The 21,744-nt window shown below is 31.4% G+C and overlaps 1 protein-coding gene across 1 annotated transcript; it reads right to left on the reverse strand.

The window, feature by feature from the left end:
* Nucleotides 1-1,116: 1,116 nt before the first annotated feature.
* Nucleotides 1,117-21,726, reverse strand: LOC134701033 (plexin-B1-like). Its single transcript, XM_063562176.1, has 12 exons — nt 21,644-21,726; nt 21,254-21,323; nt 20,610-20,813; nt 19,044-19,208; nt 17,661-17,886; nt 8,903-9,051; nt 4,899-5,029; nt 4,485-4,544; nt 2,769-2,840; nt 2,361-2,427; nt 1,899-2,039; nt 1,117-1,125 (listed from the first exon to the last, which is right to left on the reverse strand). The coding sequence occupies exons 1-12, from the start codon at nt 21,724-21,726 to the stop codon at nt 1,117-1,119; spliced, it is 1,377 nt and encodes a 458-aa protein (XP_063418246.1).
* Nucleotides 21,727-21,744: the final 18 nt, after the last annotated feature.

Below are 21,744 nucleotides of genomic sequence, written 5' to 3' on the forward strand. Positions count from 1 at the left end.
GGTGTGTTAAAATAAATCATTTTTTTTCTCTAAAAAACTTCAATTTAACTTTATTATTAACTGCTATTTATTTGCTTATACGAGGGTTACATTCCATATGCGCCGTCGTGTAAAACATAAAATTAACAAAAAAACTGACCTCCGAGAAAAATTCAAAACGAGAAGTTCCTTATCAAATGGCAAATTCAAAAGCTTAAACACACCAAACGAATGGATAACAACTGTTATATTCCTGACTTAAGACTGTCCTTTTCTTATGTTTTCTAGCTAGCTAAACATCTCACTTGTATGACAGTCGCCTGAAATTCCATTATATTGACAACGATGCCTGAACAAAACAAACATACGGTACATGATAGATAAAATGGCAAAAACATAGCTGTCAACACTGCGTCACAATCTCAACCACAAAGAAAACCCAAACAAATAAATGTGTAACACAGAAGCATATAGACCAAGTACATTAGCAAATATTAAAGACAAGAATACACAAATCTATCATAGCACAACAATACAATTACATGATGCATAAGAACAGAGCCACTTCATATATATATGTAACAAAGAAATATAAAAAGGCGTATAGACAAAGCACATATAAAAAATGAACGACCAGCAACAAACAAGTTTTACAATAGCACGGGATGCAGAAGCACAGAGACACGCCATATGTATCGAAGTAATACCAAAAGGCATATAGACAAAGCTCACATCAAAATAAAAGACAAGAATACGAGAATATCATAAACAATAATGACAGGATGTGCAATAAAAACTAACAAAGAAGCACAAAAAGGCATATATAAAATTAACCTCATTGAGTGCTTACTTATTTTGAATTCTTATTTATGCATGCCATGTCCACCCATAAATGATCAAAAGACCTTAATTAAACACTGGGATCGAATGGCCAGATTAATATTGACTCTAACGTGGAACCGCGCGCTTGGCGTCAAAATGTAATTGTCACACAGTTAGAGATATCAAATAATTTTGTCGTTCAAAGTATGAAAATAATTTAGTCTACAGTTCTTTAGGCATATCCTCTGTAGAATATTAATTAGAAGTTTTACTTTTTTCCTGCCGCCGGTCTATATGCTTATTGTGTATTTCTTCTCAAAAGAGCTACATCATTAATTATGTATAAAAGAAACACAAAAGGGCATATAGGCAAAGCATTAGCAAATATAAAAGACCAGACTGTCTTTTTTTTAATAGAATAATAATACAATAGAGGGACGTTTAGGTGCAGAGACATGTCAAACATGTCATATGTAGCAAAGAAACAAAAAAGTTCCCACGGACAAAGCAAATATGACAGTTAATGCAACTGAATACAGTGACGGGATGCATAAGTACAGAGCTCCATCAAATGGATATAAAAAAAAACAAAAAAAACCGGAACAGTTAATGTAATATAAATAAAGACAGAAAAAAATTAGAACAATAAAACACGTATTAAGATGATAAAAAACGTCAGTATGCAGAATCTATACTGCAAGACCATCGTGTACTATTTGTGATACGGAATATTCATCAACAAGGTCTTGGTACCTTCCTATGAACTTTATTTTAGAAAAAGGACGAGACGAGACGTTCTTTGACATACCCCTGATACATCAACTTTCTTCACAGACACCGGTGACGTACCTTTGACACTGTTCATTGTCCTGATTTTGAAACTTCAAATGGCGTTCATTCTAGATTGTGTTTTCTTTATTAAACAAAACCTAAACATTCCATAGTGTTCTACCTTTTATTTTGCTGACCTTTCATCAGCCTAAACGATTTCCAATAGCAATAGCAGAAATCTGTGTTTTTGAACGAATAGAATTTCTTTGGCTGTTTAAGTATACAATGCAAATATCAAAAATATAACTGATTTTATTTACCATAACTCGATTTTCAATTTTCATTTTGAGTAGCTTCTCTTCTGCAATTGTGTTCTTTGAATTACCCGTAAGTGCATCAATTGGTCCCATTTCAATGATTGTTTGTATGGCTTTATATAACATGAACAATTGCATACCGCTATGTGACTGTGAATATGAAAAAACAAATCGGTTGCTTGTGTTAATCATTCAGAGGAATTCAGCTAAAATATTTTCTACTAAGTTACGAGACTTATAATCTATATAAATAAAATTCTTTCAGCAATATATGACGTTAATAAGACACCATTATCAGTTTCGTGTTTGAATCGTCTGCTTCTGTTTGATAATATGAACTCAAACGAAAGGAAAATAACAAAAATGTACATATCCGTAAAACAAAATTCTTGTTAGATCATGTTAGATACTTGCAAGATGGATATTAGCAAATTTATTGCATGGGAATCAATGGTTGAGAACAATACATACAGTTAATTGTCTGTACAGTCCAATCTGTAACCAATTTACTATTAATCGCAGTGGAATAGAGTCAAACCTACAAAACAAACAGTCAAGCAGCCAATCATATACAATGTATTGTATGGTAAATACTTTATTTAAACCATCTAGTAAATGATTGATCTAAATAACAATCACAGTAGAATAGTTAAAATTTGTGAATTTATTACATATATTAAAGAGGGACAAAAGATACCATAGTGAGAGTGAAACTTATAGATTGAAAATGAACTGACAACGCCATGGCTAAAAAATAAAAAGACAAACAGACAAATAACAGTACAGAAGACACAACATAGAAAACTAAAGACTAAGCAACACGAAACCTACCAAAAACTAGGGGTGATATGGCAAAAAAAAAAAACTTGTCAAATTTACCTTCTGAATAGGAGTTTCTGTTGTTTTTTTGTTGATGACCGAATCATATCTATTAGCAAACAATGGACCAACCTGCAAAATGAAGTAAAAATCTATAGAACGTAAAAATGTGAGAAATGATTGATTGAGATTAAATGGAAATGATACAAAAAAAAAAAAAAAAAAAAAGGGTAGGCCTTGATCATTCCAAAATTTTCCTGTCGTTTAAATTTTTTTTTGATTAAACCATCAAAAGGGTGGGAGTTTCTACGCCATTTGCCAATTTTGTTGAAAATCACTGTTGCATTTTATGTATATGGTATATTGATTATGACTAATTTTGGAGTACCCATAAAATGACGACCGAAAGATCTAACAGATATATTGTTTCTTTTGCACGTTCTTAATTTTAGATATCTTTTGTGACTGCTAAAATGTGTAGTAGAAACGTATTGTTAAATATATCTAGTTAAAAACTCGCGAATAATTCTATAATTCTTGCCAGTTAGGATAATTTTTTTAATATTTAGGTAAAAAGTATATGGTCCTAACAATAAACTAAGTGAATTTTATAAAGAAAACCAGTAATATTCAGAATGGGACTATTACAGAATTTACCCTTGGGGAGAATTTACATATCAACATAAACTACACCTGTCATTGGACGAGCAGACAGAATGTTTGACAATCTGACACTATCTAAGTTATATCTTTGTGCTAATTCAAGTTTTATGTTAGTATATGCATGTACTATGATAGATTTTCAGATCATATCTTTTAGACTATTGCCGTTTAAATTTGAAAACAAAAGATAAACAGTTACGTTTAACCTATATTAACCAATAGCTTTTAAATATACTAAAACCTTATAACTTCACTATTTAATCTATTTATTTTGTTCCATTCAATCATTTTTATCAAACCTTTCAGGACTATTTAAATGTAAAAAGTCATTCCAAAATCTCTCAGCACTTACTTTTTCAAACGCATTTTTTGTACAAAGGTTAATTTTCAAACTATTGTTCCATTATTTTGAAAGCTTGAAAATTCGTTATTCCTTTCAATTGTTTGAGAAGTTTTTGTTTTGTTTTGCTCTTAGCTCTTTCTATATGATTGTTACAGTATGTTTTAATGTTGTGCTGCTACACTACTCTGCCAGATAAAGGGAGCTATCAGCTATCAGCAATCACAAAGAGTTTACACAAGGCCAAGATCTTAATGTTTCTGTAGCAAAGTGAGAAACCTATAATTTAGTGGTTATCGTTGGTTAGTGTTTGTCCTATTTATTTGTCAAGTGTTGTTTTAGCATAAAGCAGGCAGTTGCTTGTCTCTTTCGAATTAATTCACATTGTGTCATACCGAAGCCAATCAAAACGGTATCGTATTTCTTCATTGGTAAAAACCAACCATGACCTTTAGTTGTTTACATACATGTACGCTTCCTATGGTCTCATATGGATAGTTATCTCATTGACAATGATACCAAAATAGATACTAATACTGTAGTTGTGTTTCCTACAGCTTAATTATCGAGAAAAGTGCCAACAGGTCACAAGTCTAATAACAATAATCTAGATCTGAATCGATATCGTATGACTCAATTCGTATCGCATGATTCAGCAGAGGAATATATCTGTACGTGGCACACTCTAACTACAGCCATCTACATTCTCGGCTAATATTTTTCAATTAGAATATCAGACAAGTACAATTGTTTAATAATGAAAAGTATCTTACTCAAAGAAAAGTCTCATATTTCCAAGTAGTACAATCGACAACACTGAAGAAAAATAAGCTCTGAAATGTATATGATTGAGATTGATTATATAAACACACTCATAATAATAGTTTACATACAAACACTAATGAACACTACACAATTAAAAACGTTACATGAAAAACTCGGTTGTTAAAGTACACTTAAAAAAAAGTATAATGAAACAACATGATATGGATTTTTGTACTAATACATGATCAGTATGTTGATTATATCTAATTTCCATTATTAGAATATATTTAATCATTAGAACTGTAAATTTACGCTTTTCACTCTTTTATCACTACCAAGATATGAAAAATTCATTGGTTGAACTTGTAGTGTGTATTTGTAATGTACATTTCAATATTATAACAAAGACTTATCCTTTTTACTTTTCTTGCATTGTAAGCATATTTGGTCGGTCTAATGTTTTGATGAGTGACATCAGGAAACTCTTATTCGTCAACAATGTTTCAATTTTTTCCAGAGCACTTTTAATCATGTTTTTTCTGTCATCCGTTATCTGAAATGACAACAAATTGTTTTCAGTTTCAACAATTGCCGGTACAAAATATTTGTTTGATTATTTCGAGACTGAAAATAAGCCGCCTCTTCATATGTATGAAATATCTGTTGACTATTAAAACAGTAACACATGTACGTCGTAACATCATAATGAACAGTTTGGTATTAGATGATTACTCTTATAAAGGTATTCTCATCAAATCATGTTTTCAGGACCCTAACTGAGTCAACCGTATCATGTAGTAGAAATTAATAAGAAATGGCATAGCATGAATTTGTTAGCACAGTTCAAATCTTTGGATAAACCATAAAACAGTATTACAATCTATCTATACTATTAAATGAGAAGACATAATTTTGTGTGTCGCTTCTCTTTCTTCCACACCAAATTAATCGTCATGCCTCTGTGCCCTATAGGTACCATTGATAGTCGCATTTGTCATCCTCGCTTATGATTATTACGTTTGGGTTATTTGAGAGGAAAACGAAAATAAATGTGTTTTGATATTGTTTCCGTCATCGGACTGACTTTTAAGACTTAGACAGGCAAGACTGCCCTGTAGGACTGTTTGAAATTACTCAGAATTGTGGTAATTTTAAACCATCCTAATCGGAAGTCTTGTAATATTCCAAGAAATGTTTTTTAATTGGACTGTCCGATCGCAAACTGATAAAATAAATGTTTAATCCAATATATAGAATGTGACCTTTTTTATACATCCATTACGTATATAAAAAATATGTATTTTCAGTTACCGGACCAACTCTACCATTAGACCAATCAACTGAATAAATGTATAGTTCTGTCATTAAAAAAAAGAAGATGCGGTACACGGATTGCCAATGAGACAACTCTTCACATAAAACCAAATGACACAGAAACGAGCAACTATAATATATAGTTGTTAATGGCCTTCCAAATACATTTCGATCCCTAACATCACTGAAGAGACATAAATTGTCGAAATCCGGATATGGTGTAAAAATTTAACACCCCATGTTGTGGTTTACCATCTTTGCCGCAAGTTTATTGTTTTCTACATGGTATTAAATTAATACAAAGAGATATATGATTTTGTTACACCTTGTGATCAATTTGGCAATCGTCACTGGTTGTCAGAAGGGTTCATTTTTTTTTTTTTTTCGAAAGTGTTGTTTGTGCTGTTTAAACCATTCTACAACGAAATTTGTTTCATGAACATATAAAAAAAATTGCGGTTTTTAACCTACGCAATCATAGATTTGAACGCTGTTTCCAATGTATACTTGTACTTGTGCTGCCCTTCAATGAACAAAGCCCATACAAAAATCATGTTTATTGTTTATATTGGAATTTACTTCCTTAAAAATATACTAGATTTGAACAACTAACATCCGATTGTGATTAAACCAGGAATGGTATTAAGAGAAGAACTAATTAAACAGTATGTTTCCCAGCAGACCCCTGAAATTCTCCCGAAATAAAATCTTTCACAAAAAATAATCCTTTTTTAAAAACAGTTTATATTCATGCTTTCAACCAACCCCTAAATTCCCGCGATTTCTGGGGTGTATTCTAGTACTTATAAAGCCGCCATGGTTTAAAAACGACTAATAAAAGATTGCAACTTTATATGTTATAAATATAGGACAATTGTGTTTTTAAAAACAATACTCCATTCCAGGCTCTTTTGTTTTCCACATGATTAATATTACCAATAGTTTACAAGCTTCGGGTCGAATCCGATACTGATGCAAATATTATATGACACGTGTAGTTTCCTGGTTGTAGTTATCTTCTATGAATTCCCCTCTTTCAGAAGAACCTCAGCTGGATTATTTCATTTGGTTTCTTTTTTACATTATAATACATTATTTAACAAGTGTTGTATCTTCCTTCTCTTTTTATTTTGTTTAATTAGTTGAAAAATTCTATTTAATTTACATTAATTTATCCTAAGTAGGAAAACGAGGACGAGTTCAAACAGAAAGATTTTAAAGGAGAGAAAACTTTTCACCTGACATCTCAGCATGAATTTATCTGATAATAATATGAAAACTTAAAATCCAGGCTAAAAATAAGACTTTAGTACTTTAATTCAGTAAATCAAATCGGATGTCGCGAGTATATTCTAGTTATTACATGTATATATAATACCGGTTTCCATTTCTTAATTTTTTTTATTCAATTCTGCCTGCAAAAACTGAAGTTTGAAATTAACCAAAAGACAAAATATGAATTCGATGTTTCTCCAACTTGACAATAATAGCATTCAAAATGGATTAAAATGTATTGGTATTCAAATGTAATTTTGATCACGTTTGACTTGTAAACATAGGAATAAAATGAATTAACATTTATAATCACCAAGACTATTTTAAAAGTGGAAGTCAGCATGATATGTTTATGGCTAATAGTATGTTCATGAATTTTGTAAATCTAAAGTCATATCAATTATGTCAAAATGAGATCGTCGAACACTGATCAATCACAAAACGGAAACGTCACAGTTCTCTCAAAAGTATTATGTCTTTTCTCTTTTTCCGTTGGGGAATCTAATCCAATTATTATATTTTTGTAAACCTATTTTTTTTTCTTGCGATGTATAATTGTTGTTTCAAAACATGTCGCTCAGATTTTTTTTTGTACGACTTATCTCTCAGGACGATTTTTGTTTATGAGATCCCCTTTACAACCGTTTAAGATAGCGACACATTTATTTTTCCAATTTGCCCGTTATATCTTCAGAATGTAAGGTTCTGTTTTTTCCCGCAACTTTACGAAAACTCCATATGAGAGTTATTTCCTCTTATGTACTTGAAATAAGTGATATATGCTTTTGAAATTGTAGACCAGAAGTGAAAGAGACATAGAATGTTTTGATTTGAAGTCCATGGTCCACTAAAAGATTAACGAGGTCAAATTCAAAAGTCAGAATCATGTTCATGGTCGAAATTTGCTTTTGCACACTTGAAGCCTTATAAAATACTAGTTTCTACAAAATATCTGTTACTAGATTGTTAGATACGAAATGTCGTAACACAAACATTTTGTTTGAACGGGTACATTAAAAGGGAGTTGTTCTCCTTCTCATATTTCCAACTAGCTGTCTGGTGACATAACTAACTAACCATATATAGTAGAGACCTAGGGTCTTTTGACTTTAGATCCTTACTTTCTGCCCTTGTTCTATTAAGGTCAAAGTCATAGGTAAATTTGACGTTCTATTTTTGCTTTGACTGTATACAAAAGTCATGTAGTTATACATTTTAGCGTAATGGAACTTTTTGCATTATTTTGCAAGTTATATAATCTTGAATATTCCATCCAGATGTGACCTTGTGTGAACCCGAAGTAGCTCTTTTTTGTACTCATTTAATAAAAAAAATGCACAGAAACATATATTTTTGGAATCAGTGCCAACAATAAAATCACACCGGAAATAACAATTTGTGAACCGGAACTAACGAATTATCTCCCTTATTTCAAATAAAATGTACAGAAATCATATGTTTTTCGAACCAGCGTACATTAAGCTTTCATGAGACACTAGAAATGGCAGGTTTAACACGATTTTAATATTCAGTTAGCATATTTAAAAGTTATTAGATGGAAAGTCCTTCAATTGTTTTCTGAACAACTTGTTTTTTTAATTTAATTATGAAACAAAAACAAAAATATTGATTTGTATTAGAATACCTGTTTAACACTTATTGTGTTATTTTATATATATATATATTATATATGTATTTTTTAAATGAATATTGAAATCATGGTTCACCATTAAAAAACACTACGCACACTTCAAGTTAGTAAGCTGTAATAAAAACAGCTTGTTTATAGAAAATATTCATGTATGAAAACAAAATAATACATGCAGCAAGAAGTTACCTTTAAATCCTGAAGTAAATGATTGGCTCTTATATCTTCGTTTGGAAAGAGCTGGTGAAGAATATACGTCTGGTAGTCACGAAATGGTACGCTTGAAGTAACCAGATCAGATTTAAAAATTTTGATATATATCTGAGCATCAGCAAATTCTTAAAAAAAACATGTATAATATGACAATATAGTAATTTTGTAGTTTGTTTTAATAATAAATAATATAGATGAAGCAAATGGAATCTCGATTAGAACATGATTCTTAATAAGAGGAAGAACAAAGACGGAAGATACCAAAATGAGAATAAAAAGTCGAAAAGAGACCGATAAATTGGTAGGGAAAAAATTCACAAAAAAAAATCAAACTAGAGGCTCCCCAGAGCCTGTGCCACTCACTTGATTCTACTTTGGGTTTTTGAAATCATGTAAAAATAGATTAAAACAATAACAGATACCCTTATAAAAATCGAGGCCAAATTTGGTTTTATATTGTCCCCATAATTTAATGAAAAGCAGAATTTTGTAGAGTAAACAGAAATGTCCAATAAATTCCTCGAAATTGTAGACAATAATTTGAAATGGATAATGACAAATCAGTTACATGTACAAATGAAAACACTTGGTCAGCCCCTCAAAAGAAAAATTTCTACCCTGTTTGGTTTTATACCAATCAGTGGTTCTTCAAAAGATGACTTTTTTTTGTATTTCAGAAAGGGTCCAATACAACACTTTGCGGGAAAATTTGCCATTTGGCAAATCTGACTTTGTTGTTTTACAATATATAAAAAAAAAAAAATTTTTGGCCAGGTGATACAAAATTAAAAAAAAATTAAATTTTCCCATACGTCTCAACATATCACTTTTTGTCACCACAGCTGATCAAAAATACATTTTCCATGGGAAATTTGAAAATTGCCTAGAAGTTTCCATGGGAAAATTTAAAGTTCCCATCGGAAAAATTACTTTTCCAATGGAAATTTTGATATTCCTATTGGAATTTTACAGTTCCCATGGTGAAGGAAGATTACTAAAAATTCCAATGAGAATTTAACTTTTCCGATGGGAACATGTTATCTTCCCATGGGAACAATTTTTCATCCCATGACAAATGGATAAAAATGTCTTTTTGTCCAGTGTTTTCACAGTATTTTGCTATTTGTCCGGACAAAAATATAAAGATGAAGATATATCATCTTGTTTTAAGGGGAGATACTTAAAGGCTTAGTAGTTATGAGAAATATTGTCTAACATCGTTTTATGAAATGTAGAATGCAGTAGCAAAAATTCCCTCACATGCATACATTGAGAATTTGACCTTTTAATTTATTGCAAAGTTACTTATTTGGTTATTATAAACTCAAGATAAAACGTTCTTGAAAATGGTAGTAAAGCAACAAAAAAAACAAAAAACATATTTTTTTTTACTGGCTGTTCTATGGAATAAACCGATTTCCTGTTGATACAAGCAGCTTGTCAAATGAGAAAAAATAAAGAATATATCAACATCCCAGTATTGATATGTAGCAAATACACTTTTGATTTAAAGTTACAAATAGTCTTGGCAAACAATTGTGCAAATTATTTCCATGCATTCCCTACATGGAAAACAAATCAAATTGCAAATGGATATACTACAAAGTATACATTCTTTTCACCATACATGGTAAGTTATCATATGGGGGTAGTTAGGAGTTACTTCCCTTTCAAAACAAAAAGATAGCACAACCCTTTATAAAAAAAAACCCAGTGTTGAGGAAAACTGAAAGGCCAACGCAGACGAAGAAATTGATGATGAAAGGTTAAATTTTACATTTCAAAAACCTAATTTAAAGCTAACAAGTTGTTGTGGTTGGCATTAAGGAGTGACTTCCCTCTCAAAACAAAAAAGAAATCTGAAAGGTTTGAACAGATGACGAAATTGATACATGTAATGATTGATTGAAATAAATTCATTAAACAAATTTGAAGCTAAAAAATTGTTATTTTGGGCATTTGTTTTCTGTATAGAGAAATGGAAGTAGACTCTTATTAATACTGAATTAGTATTAAATACTTTAAAATCACTTTGCTTGTCAAAATACCTCAGGTGAAGATAGTAGGTAAGATCAGTTCGGTACACGGTGTGCTAGTGACCTAATACGATATATATGGGGTCAGTTATTTCCATATATATCGTATTAGGTCACTAACACACAATGAAACTAAGAAAATTGAGAATTGAAATACAAATTACATACCAGAGACGAATAGTAACATATATGGTGTAGTACAACATGCATAACATTTTATTTGATGTCACCAATTGTACAGGTGTATTACGAAACAATAGCTAATAAAAATTAATATACCAACAAAGACTTTTTTTGTATGTTTATCCAAACTGAACCACTACTAGATAAGGGGATTGACACGCTCAAATTTACAAAATTGTGATTCAGAGAACCAATGCACCAACAAAAAAAATTGCAACAATACAGGCTCATGATTTTTTTTTAGTTGTTAATGGCTTTGAACTAGCTGTCAAATAACTGCGAGTACTCTCAGGTCTGTTCATTGTGTCTTTTTGTGTCGGGATGTATAATACCCGGCCACGTCCACTTTTATTTTTTGTCTATCTGATGAGTTAAGCCTTTTTCAACTGATTTTTATAGATCGTTCTTATGTTGTACTGTAATACCACTGTCCCAGGTTAGGGGAGGGTTGGGATCCCGCTAACATGTTTAACCCCGCCACATTATTTATGTATGTGCCCGTCCCATGTCAGGAGCCTGTAATTCAGTGGTTGTCGTTTGTTTATGTGTTACATATTTGTTTTTCGTTCATTTTTTTTTACATAAATAAGGCCGTTAGTTTTCTCGTTTGAAATGTTTTACATTGTTTTATCGGGGCCTTTGACAGCTGACTATATGCGGTATGGGCTTTGCTCATTGTTGAAGGCCGTACGGTGACCTATAATTGTTAATGTTTGTGTCATTTTGGTCTTTTGTGGATAGTTGTCTCATTGGAAATCATACCACATCTTCTTTTTTATATTGTAGTATTTTTAAGCATTCAAATGAAATGAAAAATAGGATTATTTTTAAGAATAAAAAGAAAAAGCAAGTCTGCTAAAAAATTATTGATATTTCAATAAAAGAATTATTGTGTGCTCATTGTAAACTAGAACGAAAATGTTTATAGATGTCTCTGCGTCAAGAGTCACACATCACTTCTGAATACTAAAAGTCAACGATGTAACGATAAGACATTATTATTTAATCGAAAGTGATCGAGATGCGCTAATTGCATGATATAAATTCTCAAAATTTTTCAAAGCACGTTAAAGTTAATTTAAGAGACATACATTGTATATAACATGATAAATTATACTCTGTTAACAGAGGCGGATCCAGGGGATGGTTCCGGGTGTTGGAAACCTTATTTTGGACGATCAATGCATTAAAATGTTGAACCCCCTCCTTTTATTCTGTGTTTAAACCCCCCTTTAGAAAATGGCTGAATCCGCCCCTTATTAATATGCATCCTTCTTTAAAAGTCTATTTTCTTAAATTCAACTGTATCACGGGAGCACTGCCTAAAAAAATCTTTCAAAAAGAAAATTTTAATTTCCATCTTTGAAACTTTTATATCAGATAAATTTGGCCACACGGCAAAAAATACTACAGTAAACATTGGTTACGCTCGACATATTCCGATGTAAGACACGTGTCATAACAATGTTATTAATAGACAGTTTGCACGCATCAGCGCACACAGGTTTGTGAATGTCGAATAGGCTAGTTGATTTGAAGAAAGTTACCGAAAACCACGCCTACTTAAAACTAATACCCAATCAACCGCCTTTGATAGAAACATATTAAATAAAACATTGATAAGATTACAGAGATTTTATACATCATTTTCACCTACTTAGTGAGGAAAATTTTTTAAAATTTGAAATTAAAACTATTTCGTTTTGTTCTCTATTCCTGAAAATACTATGTATTATAGTAATCTCAGTCTTTTCTTACAAAAAATTACCATCAATTATTTTTAATTAGAAAATCAAATAGTTCTTCCACCTGTATACAATCGGGAAACTAATTCATTTGATAGTCTTTGATCTAGATGACGACAATGCCCCTTACATTCAAATTTCAAATAGTGTATGATGAGCTTGGCAAATACCCATCCTCTAACAAGTGCGAATGATACATTTCAAGAAAAGACTTCTTAATGAAAACAAAGTAAAATTTGTATTGAATTATACAAACTTGTGTTTTCAATAACGGAATAAAAAACTGTGGTCTTTTCTGGAGAGTTGTCTCATTGTCAATCATACCGCAACTTCTTTTTTATAAGTGGATATTATATATAAAAATATTTCTGATGATTGCGGTATGATTATGACCAATATATGGAATATACAGTTTGCTGATAAATGGGTGTCAAAATGTATTGAGCCAAAACCAGTTTCAATAAGAATGCTTTATTTTTGATGCAGAATCCAATAAGACTTTATGTTATCGTTTTAAAAAAAAAGATTACAATTTGAAAACTTTCATTTTTACCTTAAAAATTCATTTATATATTACATGTATGCAAATATATAGATATGGGTATCCTCATTTGCCGATTGCGCCTGAAAGGTGGCAGGGTTTACAGAGAGAAGACAGAATCCGTTGTCTATGTGACTCAAACGACATTGGTGACGACTGGCAAGTACCATTACATTGTGAATTGTGGAACATTTAGAATAGAAAGAAAAAATTTCCTACCGAACTACTGTTTTGATCAACTCATCAAATATTGCATCTTCGCTAGCCAAGGGTTACAATCCACTCCTGTTCTCTTCAGCCATGACAGACTGAGCTAACATTTCGGAGAAACAAGGTAAGGATTTTTATTAACTGCAGTAGAAACTCGCTGCATTCAATCAAAACGCACCTATAACATGATCACGTGTAGATGTTGACAGTTTTTGTAAACATTTGCGACGTGTGTATTGTGCAACAAGTCTTTACATACGACTATATTTAGTGACAAAATGAATGCTTTTAATCAACTAATAGATGTCCTGTGTATGTTTCATGCACAAATGCATGAATGTTAACGTATATTTTTGTTTCCGGCTTTACCAAGTGTGTAGAATCTAAAACCGCTACCGTCTTTTTACCTCCTAATTGAAGAGTTCAAGTGCTTCCATTGGTGAAGAATAATGTATTCGGAATGGGCGTGACTTTAATTTTCCGATAGATGGCGCAACATTGATATCACAAATGATAACTCAATCCGCCAAGGGTGGAGAGAACTGGAATGAATCGTAACCCTTGGCTAGCGAAGATGCAAATATTGTAATATGAGAAAAAATATGTAAATGTATCATAGTTATAAATGTGGAAGTCAGTCCCCCAAGTTAATGTAATTGTATCGTTCACACATGCATGTACTTCTTGTAAATACATGTAGTTATGTTTATGTATGTTCTCGATAACTAGTAATTGAAGTTTTATGAGAAATAAAGGTTTCCAATTCCTAATAAACTATAAATAACACGAAGACAGTATACGCGTAAAATACAAATGCATATAATACCATAAAGTATTAAATCCTCGCCCGTCTCTGTAATCACTTTGATATTTACCTGAGAGATCACCAAAAAAAATGTAACAAGACTTTCAAAGCTGTTTGCGAAAAATGAAACAAATAAAAGATTATGTGAAGACGAGTAACACACTGTTGTAGGAAATTTTACCAAATGCATGAAATTGACTGTATAAAAAAAATCAATACACATGTTGTTTCGTGAAAAACACGCATATCGAGTTTCGTAGTTGAAAAAGAATGAGTATGTTAATAAACAATTATGATGTTAATTTGGTAAATTCAAGGATTATAACTACATTGTAGCAATCAATCTGAAACACGACTCGTGAATTCCCATGTACATTGTATATAATAGATAAAAACAGATTTATAACTTTTATTCTTATATTAAATTCTGAATACAACGGCATGGCTCTGATAATTGGCAGTTCAGAGAACAATATTACATGAAATGTACAATGTTATTCATCGTGAACAAAGGTGAGATTATATTCAAATTGTAAAATCAGCCGGTGGACGTTAGAGTCTCTACCAATCATTCAATGATAATAAAAGACTTAATTTGAACGTATCAGATTGATATGAATACTTTAATTTATTGTAAATACATATTTTTTTATCAAATGAAACTGCACCAGACATGGCTATTAGTAACCGACAGTTCATTGCAATATTTCATAGCTCTTTTTACAAATAATGAAAAAATGATAAAGGAAAAATTAATGTTCTCTTTGCGAACATTAATTTTCCCATTGGAAGAATAAATCTTTCCAAGGGAAAAAAGTGTTCCCATCGGAAGAAAAAATAAATTTCCTTTGGGAACAAAAAAAATTGAGAATTATCCCTCGGAAAAAAGTATTTACTAATGTTCCCATGGGAAATTGTAGTTCCAATGGGAACTTCCAATATTTCCATTGGATTTTTTTAATTTCCAATGGGAAATGTTCTTTTAATCAGCTGTGGTCACAACATTGACAACGGTGACATGTTTCAACATATAAGAAATTTAATTTCTTTAATTATCTATCACTTGGCCAAACAAATTTGTTATCTTGTAAAACAGCAAAGTCAGATTAGCCAATTCTGGAATGGCAAATTTTTCCGGCACAGTGTTCATCGTGACCATTCGTTTTTGATGCGTTTTGTTATTTGATTTTGCCATGTGATTATGGACTTTTCGAATTGATTTTCCTCTAAGTTCAGTATTTTTGTGATTTTACTTTTTTCTAAGTACCCACAGACGGCCATCAAGTCATACGGATTACTCCAGCTATTTTTTTATTTCATTCCACAAAGAGGTTCTCTAACAAAGGAAATTTGTATAATTTTTATGTATTGTCCGTAAGGTCCTATACTAAACGGCGACCCCCGCTGGCGGCCATCTTGGATGATGGATCTAGTTTAAAAGAACACTTGGTCAACACCTCATAAAGAACAATCATGAACTGTTTTATTTTATTCATTTAGTGTTTCTCAAATAGGAGACATGTATATATAATTCGCATAGGGTACTATGTTAAAGTAGGCCCCTTCTGGTAGCCACCTTGGATAATGAATCGGCTTTAAAGTAACAAAAATTGATCAGCACCTCATTAGGAACATTTATGCTATGTTTTGTGCCACTTAATTCAGTGATACTCTAAACAAAGTCATTTGAATGTATTATCCATAGGGTTCTATGTTAAACGAAGTCCCCGTTGGTGGCTATCTTGTATGATTGATCGCCAAAAAAGTTACAACACTTGGTCAACACCAAATAAGGAACATTCCTGTCATGTTTTTTTTGGTTTCATTTAGTGGTTCTAATTAAGGAGACAATTTCACGTATTACCAATAGGGTCTTATAATAAACTAAGTACCCCTATGGCGGCAATCTTGGACGATGAATCGGCTGCAAAATAATAACACTTAGTCAGCCCCCTATAAGAAACATTCATGCTATAATTGTTTTCATTCTATATAGTGGTTTTCTTAAATAAAACATTTGTATGTATTGTCCATATGGTCCTTTGTTGACCGGATTCTCCCTCTACCTGCCATTTTGGGCGATAGATAAGCAACAAAAAAAAAGTAACAACACTTACATGTAGTCAGCATCTTATAAGAAACATTCATGCAACATTTGGTTTCATTCGATTCCGTGGTTTTCTTGAAGAAGATAAAAATGTAAAATAAGTTAACGAAGTCTATAACGACGGACGAAGCCGCAGTCGACGACGAAGGACGACGAATGCGAAGTGGCCATCTGTGAAAAAGATATTTAATAACAGTTATCCAAACTCATGATTCTGCCCGTGACTCTTTCTGACGGATGGCTTCAACTTTATCAGTATCTAGGACATTTATATTTGGCTACATGTTTATGTGTATGTCTTCTTTTACCAAAAAGAATTTTGTATACGAGAAAGGGTTGGTAGAATTTTTTTTATTTTTTTTTATTGACTGATAAATATTTCATGTTCGTATTAATGTGATGTGAATATGTAAATTCCATCACTTCAATGGGTATATTACGACATTTTTCCGAGCTTTTTATATATATTGACACTCTAATTGTTGTGAGTGGATAAATATCATATTACCCGAAATATAGTGGTGGAATATGTTTCTCTAATTATTTTTAGACAATGTCAAAACAAGTTTATATTTTCTCGTCAAAATTTGCAGAAAGAAGTGGTCTTCATAAAGACAACAGTAGTATACCACCATTCGAAAGTCATAAAGCGATTGAGAGAAAAAAAATCCGAGCCACAAACCAAAACCGAGGTATACACATCAAGAGGAAAACAACAAAACGATTGAAACACTGAAAAAGTAAAATCACAAAAATACTGAACTTAGAGGAAAATCAATTCGGAAAGTCCATTATCACATGGCAAAATCAAATAACAAAACGCATCAAAAAACGAATGGACAAGAACTGTCATATCCTGACTTGATACAGGCATTTTCAAATGTAGAAAATGAAGTGCAACATAAAAACAAAAATCGAAATATGTGATCATCAGACATTTTTTTCATGACGTCACAATTCAGAAAAAGTCAAGAAAATTTGAGGAAACAGTTGAAATTTCGACACATCATTTGCCGCGAACAAGTTTTCTCTTGAGAGGAGAAATATTGTTCTGACATCGATCGAGACAAGTGAAATAGCATGGAAATTACAGAAAGAAATAGTCACCTTCTCTGCTAGCTTCTCGTATCATTTCTTCACGTGTCATAAGTTCGATTTTGAATTCTTTGATAGTTCTCTTTTTCTTCTTCCGTATAATAGTTACAGCGAACACGCTGATGACTACAGCTGTAATTAATGCAGCAGTCATAATTCCAACTGTGATGGCTAATGTGTTGATGTCTACTTTATAGTGTAAGTCACCAATGTAAGCTTTGATATTACCAACGTCTACCTATTTATTTATAAACGTTAAAATACTTAAACTTATATCAGTTTTTAAAGGTTGATATCATATTGATTTTAGCATATATATAAACAGTTGTCTAAACAATTGTTTCTCAAAATGCGTCAGACAATTTAGGTTCAAATTGGTAATGGAATTAGGAAAACAAAAGTTAAAAAAAAACATAATCGACGAAAAAATATAAATCAAAAGAAAGCATACCCCCATCAAAAACCAAAATAAAACAAGTCAAAACAACATATGAGACTTAAGATTAAATGAGACGAACCCAAATCAAAGTGATTAATAAATAAAATTGACATTTAAGGCCAGGCAATTCCTGTTGTATTGTTTTTGTTACTTTTATTCTGTGGTTAGTCAGCACTTAGGTGTTGACATGAATATCAATGAATATTCTTTTATAAATCTACTGTTTGCAAAAGTATGAATTATTCTAAAAAACTATGAATGATCTTATCCCAGGCGAAGACAACCTTAGTCGTATTTGGCATAAAGTTTTGGATTTAAGGGTCAATTGTGCTCTTTAGCTTTTTGACTATTTAAATTTAAGCGTCACTGATAAGTCTTGTGTAGATCAAACGCGCGTCTGGCGTATTAAATTATAAGCCGGGTACCTTTGATACCTATAAGTATGTCGAAATGTATTATTGTAATGTTTATTTGTGTATTTCTCAATCCTGAATGTTCTTGCATTTATTTGTTCTGTAGCCCTGTCATGTATTTTGGTCCTTTTAGTGTAATATTTAACATTGCCATACAACAAGCGCGAGGTTTGGCTAGTCACAACACCATATCCAACTCACAATTTTTCTTAAAACTTCCTGTACCAAGTCAAGAAAAAGGCAGTTGTTATCTTATAGTTCTTTTTTTTGTGTGTTAAATTGTCGTTTTGTTGTTGTTGCACGTTAGTGTTTCTGTTGTTTCGATATTTTTCCTCTTATAACTGATGTGTTTCACTCGGATTTACTTTGTAGTCCGGATTTGTTTTCTTTCAATCGATTTGTGACTTTAGAATAGCAGTATACTATTGTTCCCTATATTTAATTTTGAATGCAAATTGCTTCATTACCCATACAGAGTTTCTGAATGAAATACGCAATCTCATGCATTTATTTAAGCATAAATAAATTATAAATTACCCTTACAATGATATGAACTGTATTTACATCTGTTTTATTAGTCCGAGGTACTGATTTAGGTGGGAAACATGTGATTAATTGCATATCAATATCAGTTAGGAGACAACTTCCATCCAATCCAACATGTATGCGGTAATCTTCAAGTCGGGCTCCACTTAAAATATTTCTACCCTTTAATGAAATTCCAAGAAGAAATATTATGCTTTATAAATTGTATGCTTTTTATACTTTAAACGGTTTTCTTTTAACAATTTCGATTTTTGCCATTATGAACTAGTCTATTCTAAAATCTGTTGTCCCTGGTTGTATTTTGAACATTAACCGTTTATCATGTTGACCAAAATGGCTACATGTATACATACCTTTTAACGGAGATTGCAATCAGCTATTTTTAGTTGTTTACTAAAAAATGTTTTATTATTTGGCAGCAACCGTCTTAACTGTTAAATTGTTGAAATCACAAAGATGATGATGGCAAAACGATGCACATATATCTAATATTAAAAAACACTATCGGACGGAAGTGAAATATTCTCCGGTAAACATGAAATCATTTAAAATATTGTAATATTGTAATGTAACATCAATTTACTTTTATTAGATATTCTCCCTGGATACCTAATAACTAATATATCAGGAATACTTAGTGCAATGATGTACACTAAGTAAATTGTTAACAGCAATAGAGTGCAATAAAGTATATTATCCACGTTAAAAAAAAAAAATGTTGAAGTTTCTTTATTTCTTTTTGATTTTAACATTCCATGATAATTATGAGGAACATAGTGTAGACCAGCTTACCCGACGAAAACACATGAGTTTCCTTCGGAGTTTTTGGAGTTATTCTTGTTGCTGAACGTATGGTATTCTGAGTCTTGTTTTGAGAACTATATTACAAGGTTGTTTCAATGAATATGGTTAATTAACTCTTTTACTCTTTATATCTTTATAAAAATCTACCATTTGATAGAAAACCACAATAAGAGTAAGTGAAAGCACATTTTGATATTACATTACAGTCATTTGGTACTGACTTGATTTGTGAAAAAACTTTCATAAATTAATAAATAATTAGGAAAAAAATTTAGACAAAGTTGTATTCCTACACGCGTTGATGTCTTATAAATTCCTGGCTTTTAAAAGTTTGAGTTTGAGCGTACATGTATCTGATAAATCAACAAAACCGCTTCGGACGCACGGCTTTAAAAGTGTTATTTTCATTTCCTAGTACTAGGTCGAAACCATTACTGGTGGACTATTTCCATTAAAAACTTTCGAAATTACAAAGAAAATAAAATTCCAACTTCTATAGAAGACTTTAAATTATATTGATTTTGCTATATTTATCTAATGTTTCCATTTTAATCTGATAGCTCGCCATGCGTTAACTAGGTCTTAAATCATACCTGGATTTCAAATGTTCAGACGTGGGGGTTTCTGAAGTGGATAAATCCAGAAAAGCGCTTTCTACGCATGGAATGTATAGTGATTTTTTTAGCGACTAAATGACAACATGTTAGCATTCTGTCACTAGAAAAAAGAAACCCACACTTTTTTTTCAATTATTAATACCTTGATTTGAATAGAAGACTCCTTATCATACTCGTATACAACTGGAAACCTTTCAAAAGTGGGATCCTCGACATATTCTACATTTACCGGAAGAGTCACGTCATCAAAATAAACATGAACAGTTTGATTGCTTGGCTGATTCCTTCTGTTTTGAGGTGTTTTACAGACAACTGATGTATCTTCGAGTACATCGCAATGTTTATCCTAATGCAAAAAGAAATGATTTTCTTAAATTAGATTTGTAGGATGTTTTCCTATTTCAGAACCTATCGTCCTTCTAGAATCCGATTATAAGATTAAATATGTAATATTTATATCACCATGGCGACTTAATTATCAGAGGTTGATTTCATAGCTTAGCAAAATTTATAAAAATAAAGAGAAAACTTTTTCTTGGCGTTAAAATGGTTTATATGATGTCCATAAAATCTACTTAAACAAGCACTGTATGCATAACATGATTCATATCTTAGTTATTTTGAATACAACTGTCACGGATTGGACTAAGCTTGAATGTGTCGTCTTTTTAAAAGCAACTCTTAAGAAAAAAAAATAAGTCATATTCATTTTTAAATTTGTTTTTCTGACGTGTATTTAAATGATTTATAAGTGTTTACTGCATAATCTACAAATTTTGTACATACCACTCTTTCAACAGTTATTTTTTCTACATTATAGAAGCCTTCTCCACGAATTGTAAATGTTGCACCTCCACTATAGAATAGCATAAAGGTATTATAAGTTATTTATTGTTTTGACGTCCTTACACATTGAAAAAAAAACATTTAACATATTTTTTTTATAAGTCAAATGATTGGATTTTTTTTTATTTCAACATAGAAAGTCTGATCTGGAACATGCTCAATACATTTTTTCCTTCTCCTATATCAGAACGAGTAAAAAACACGCGATAAAGACTACGAATAATCCATAAGTAAAAAAATAGCACAAATTGAATGTAAATCATTAGTTATAACCTTTTTCCGTTACCGTAAATCGTAAAGTGAATTATTAATATTTGTATATACTCATACCTCAGTTGGGCTTTCGGTGATCTATTAAATATATTAAATTTTGGATCCGGTAAATATTTAAACGTTCCTTTGAACTCTAACATTGTCAAGCCATCAATTAT

The sequence above is a fragment of the Mytilus trossulus genome, unplaced genomic scaffold, assembly GCF_036588685.1.
Source record: "Mytilus trossulus isolate FHL-02 unplaced genomic scaffold, PNRI_Mtr1.1.1.hap1 h1tg000211l__unscaffolded, whole genome shotgun sequence".
Taxonomy (NCBI): domain Eukaryota; kingdom Metazoa; phylum Mollusca; class Bivalvia; order Mytilida; family Mytilidae; genus Mytilus; species Mytilus trossulus.

Excerpts from the sequence above, each read along its gene's own strand:
- LOC134701033 (XM_063562176.1), bottom strand. The coding sequence starts at position 21,726 with ATGTTAGAGTTCAAAGGAACGTTTAAATATTTACCGGATCCAAAATTT. Across the intron at positions 9,052-17,660 it reads ACGAGAAGCTAGCAGAGAAG|AATTTGCTGATGCTCAGATA; the intron begins GTGACTATTTCT and ends GTTTTTTTTAAG. Across the intron at positions 2,428-2,768 it reads CAGAAACTCCTATTCAGAAG|GTTTGACTCTATTCCACTGC; the intron begins GTAAATTTGACA and ends TTTGTTTTGTAG.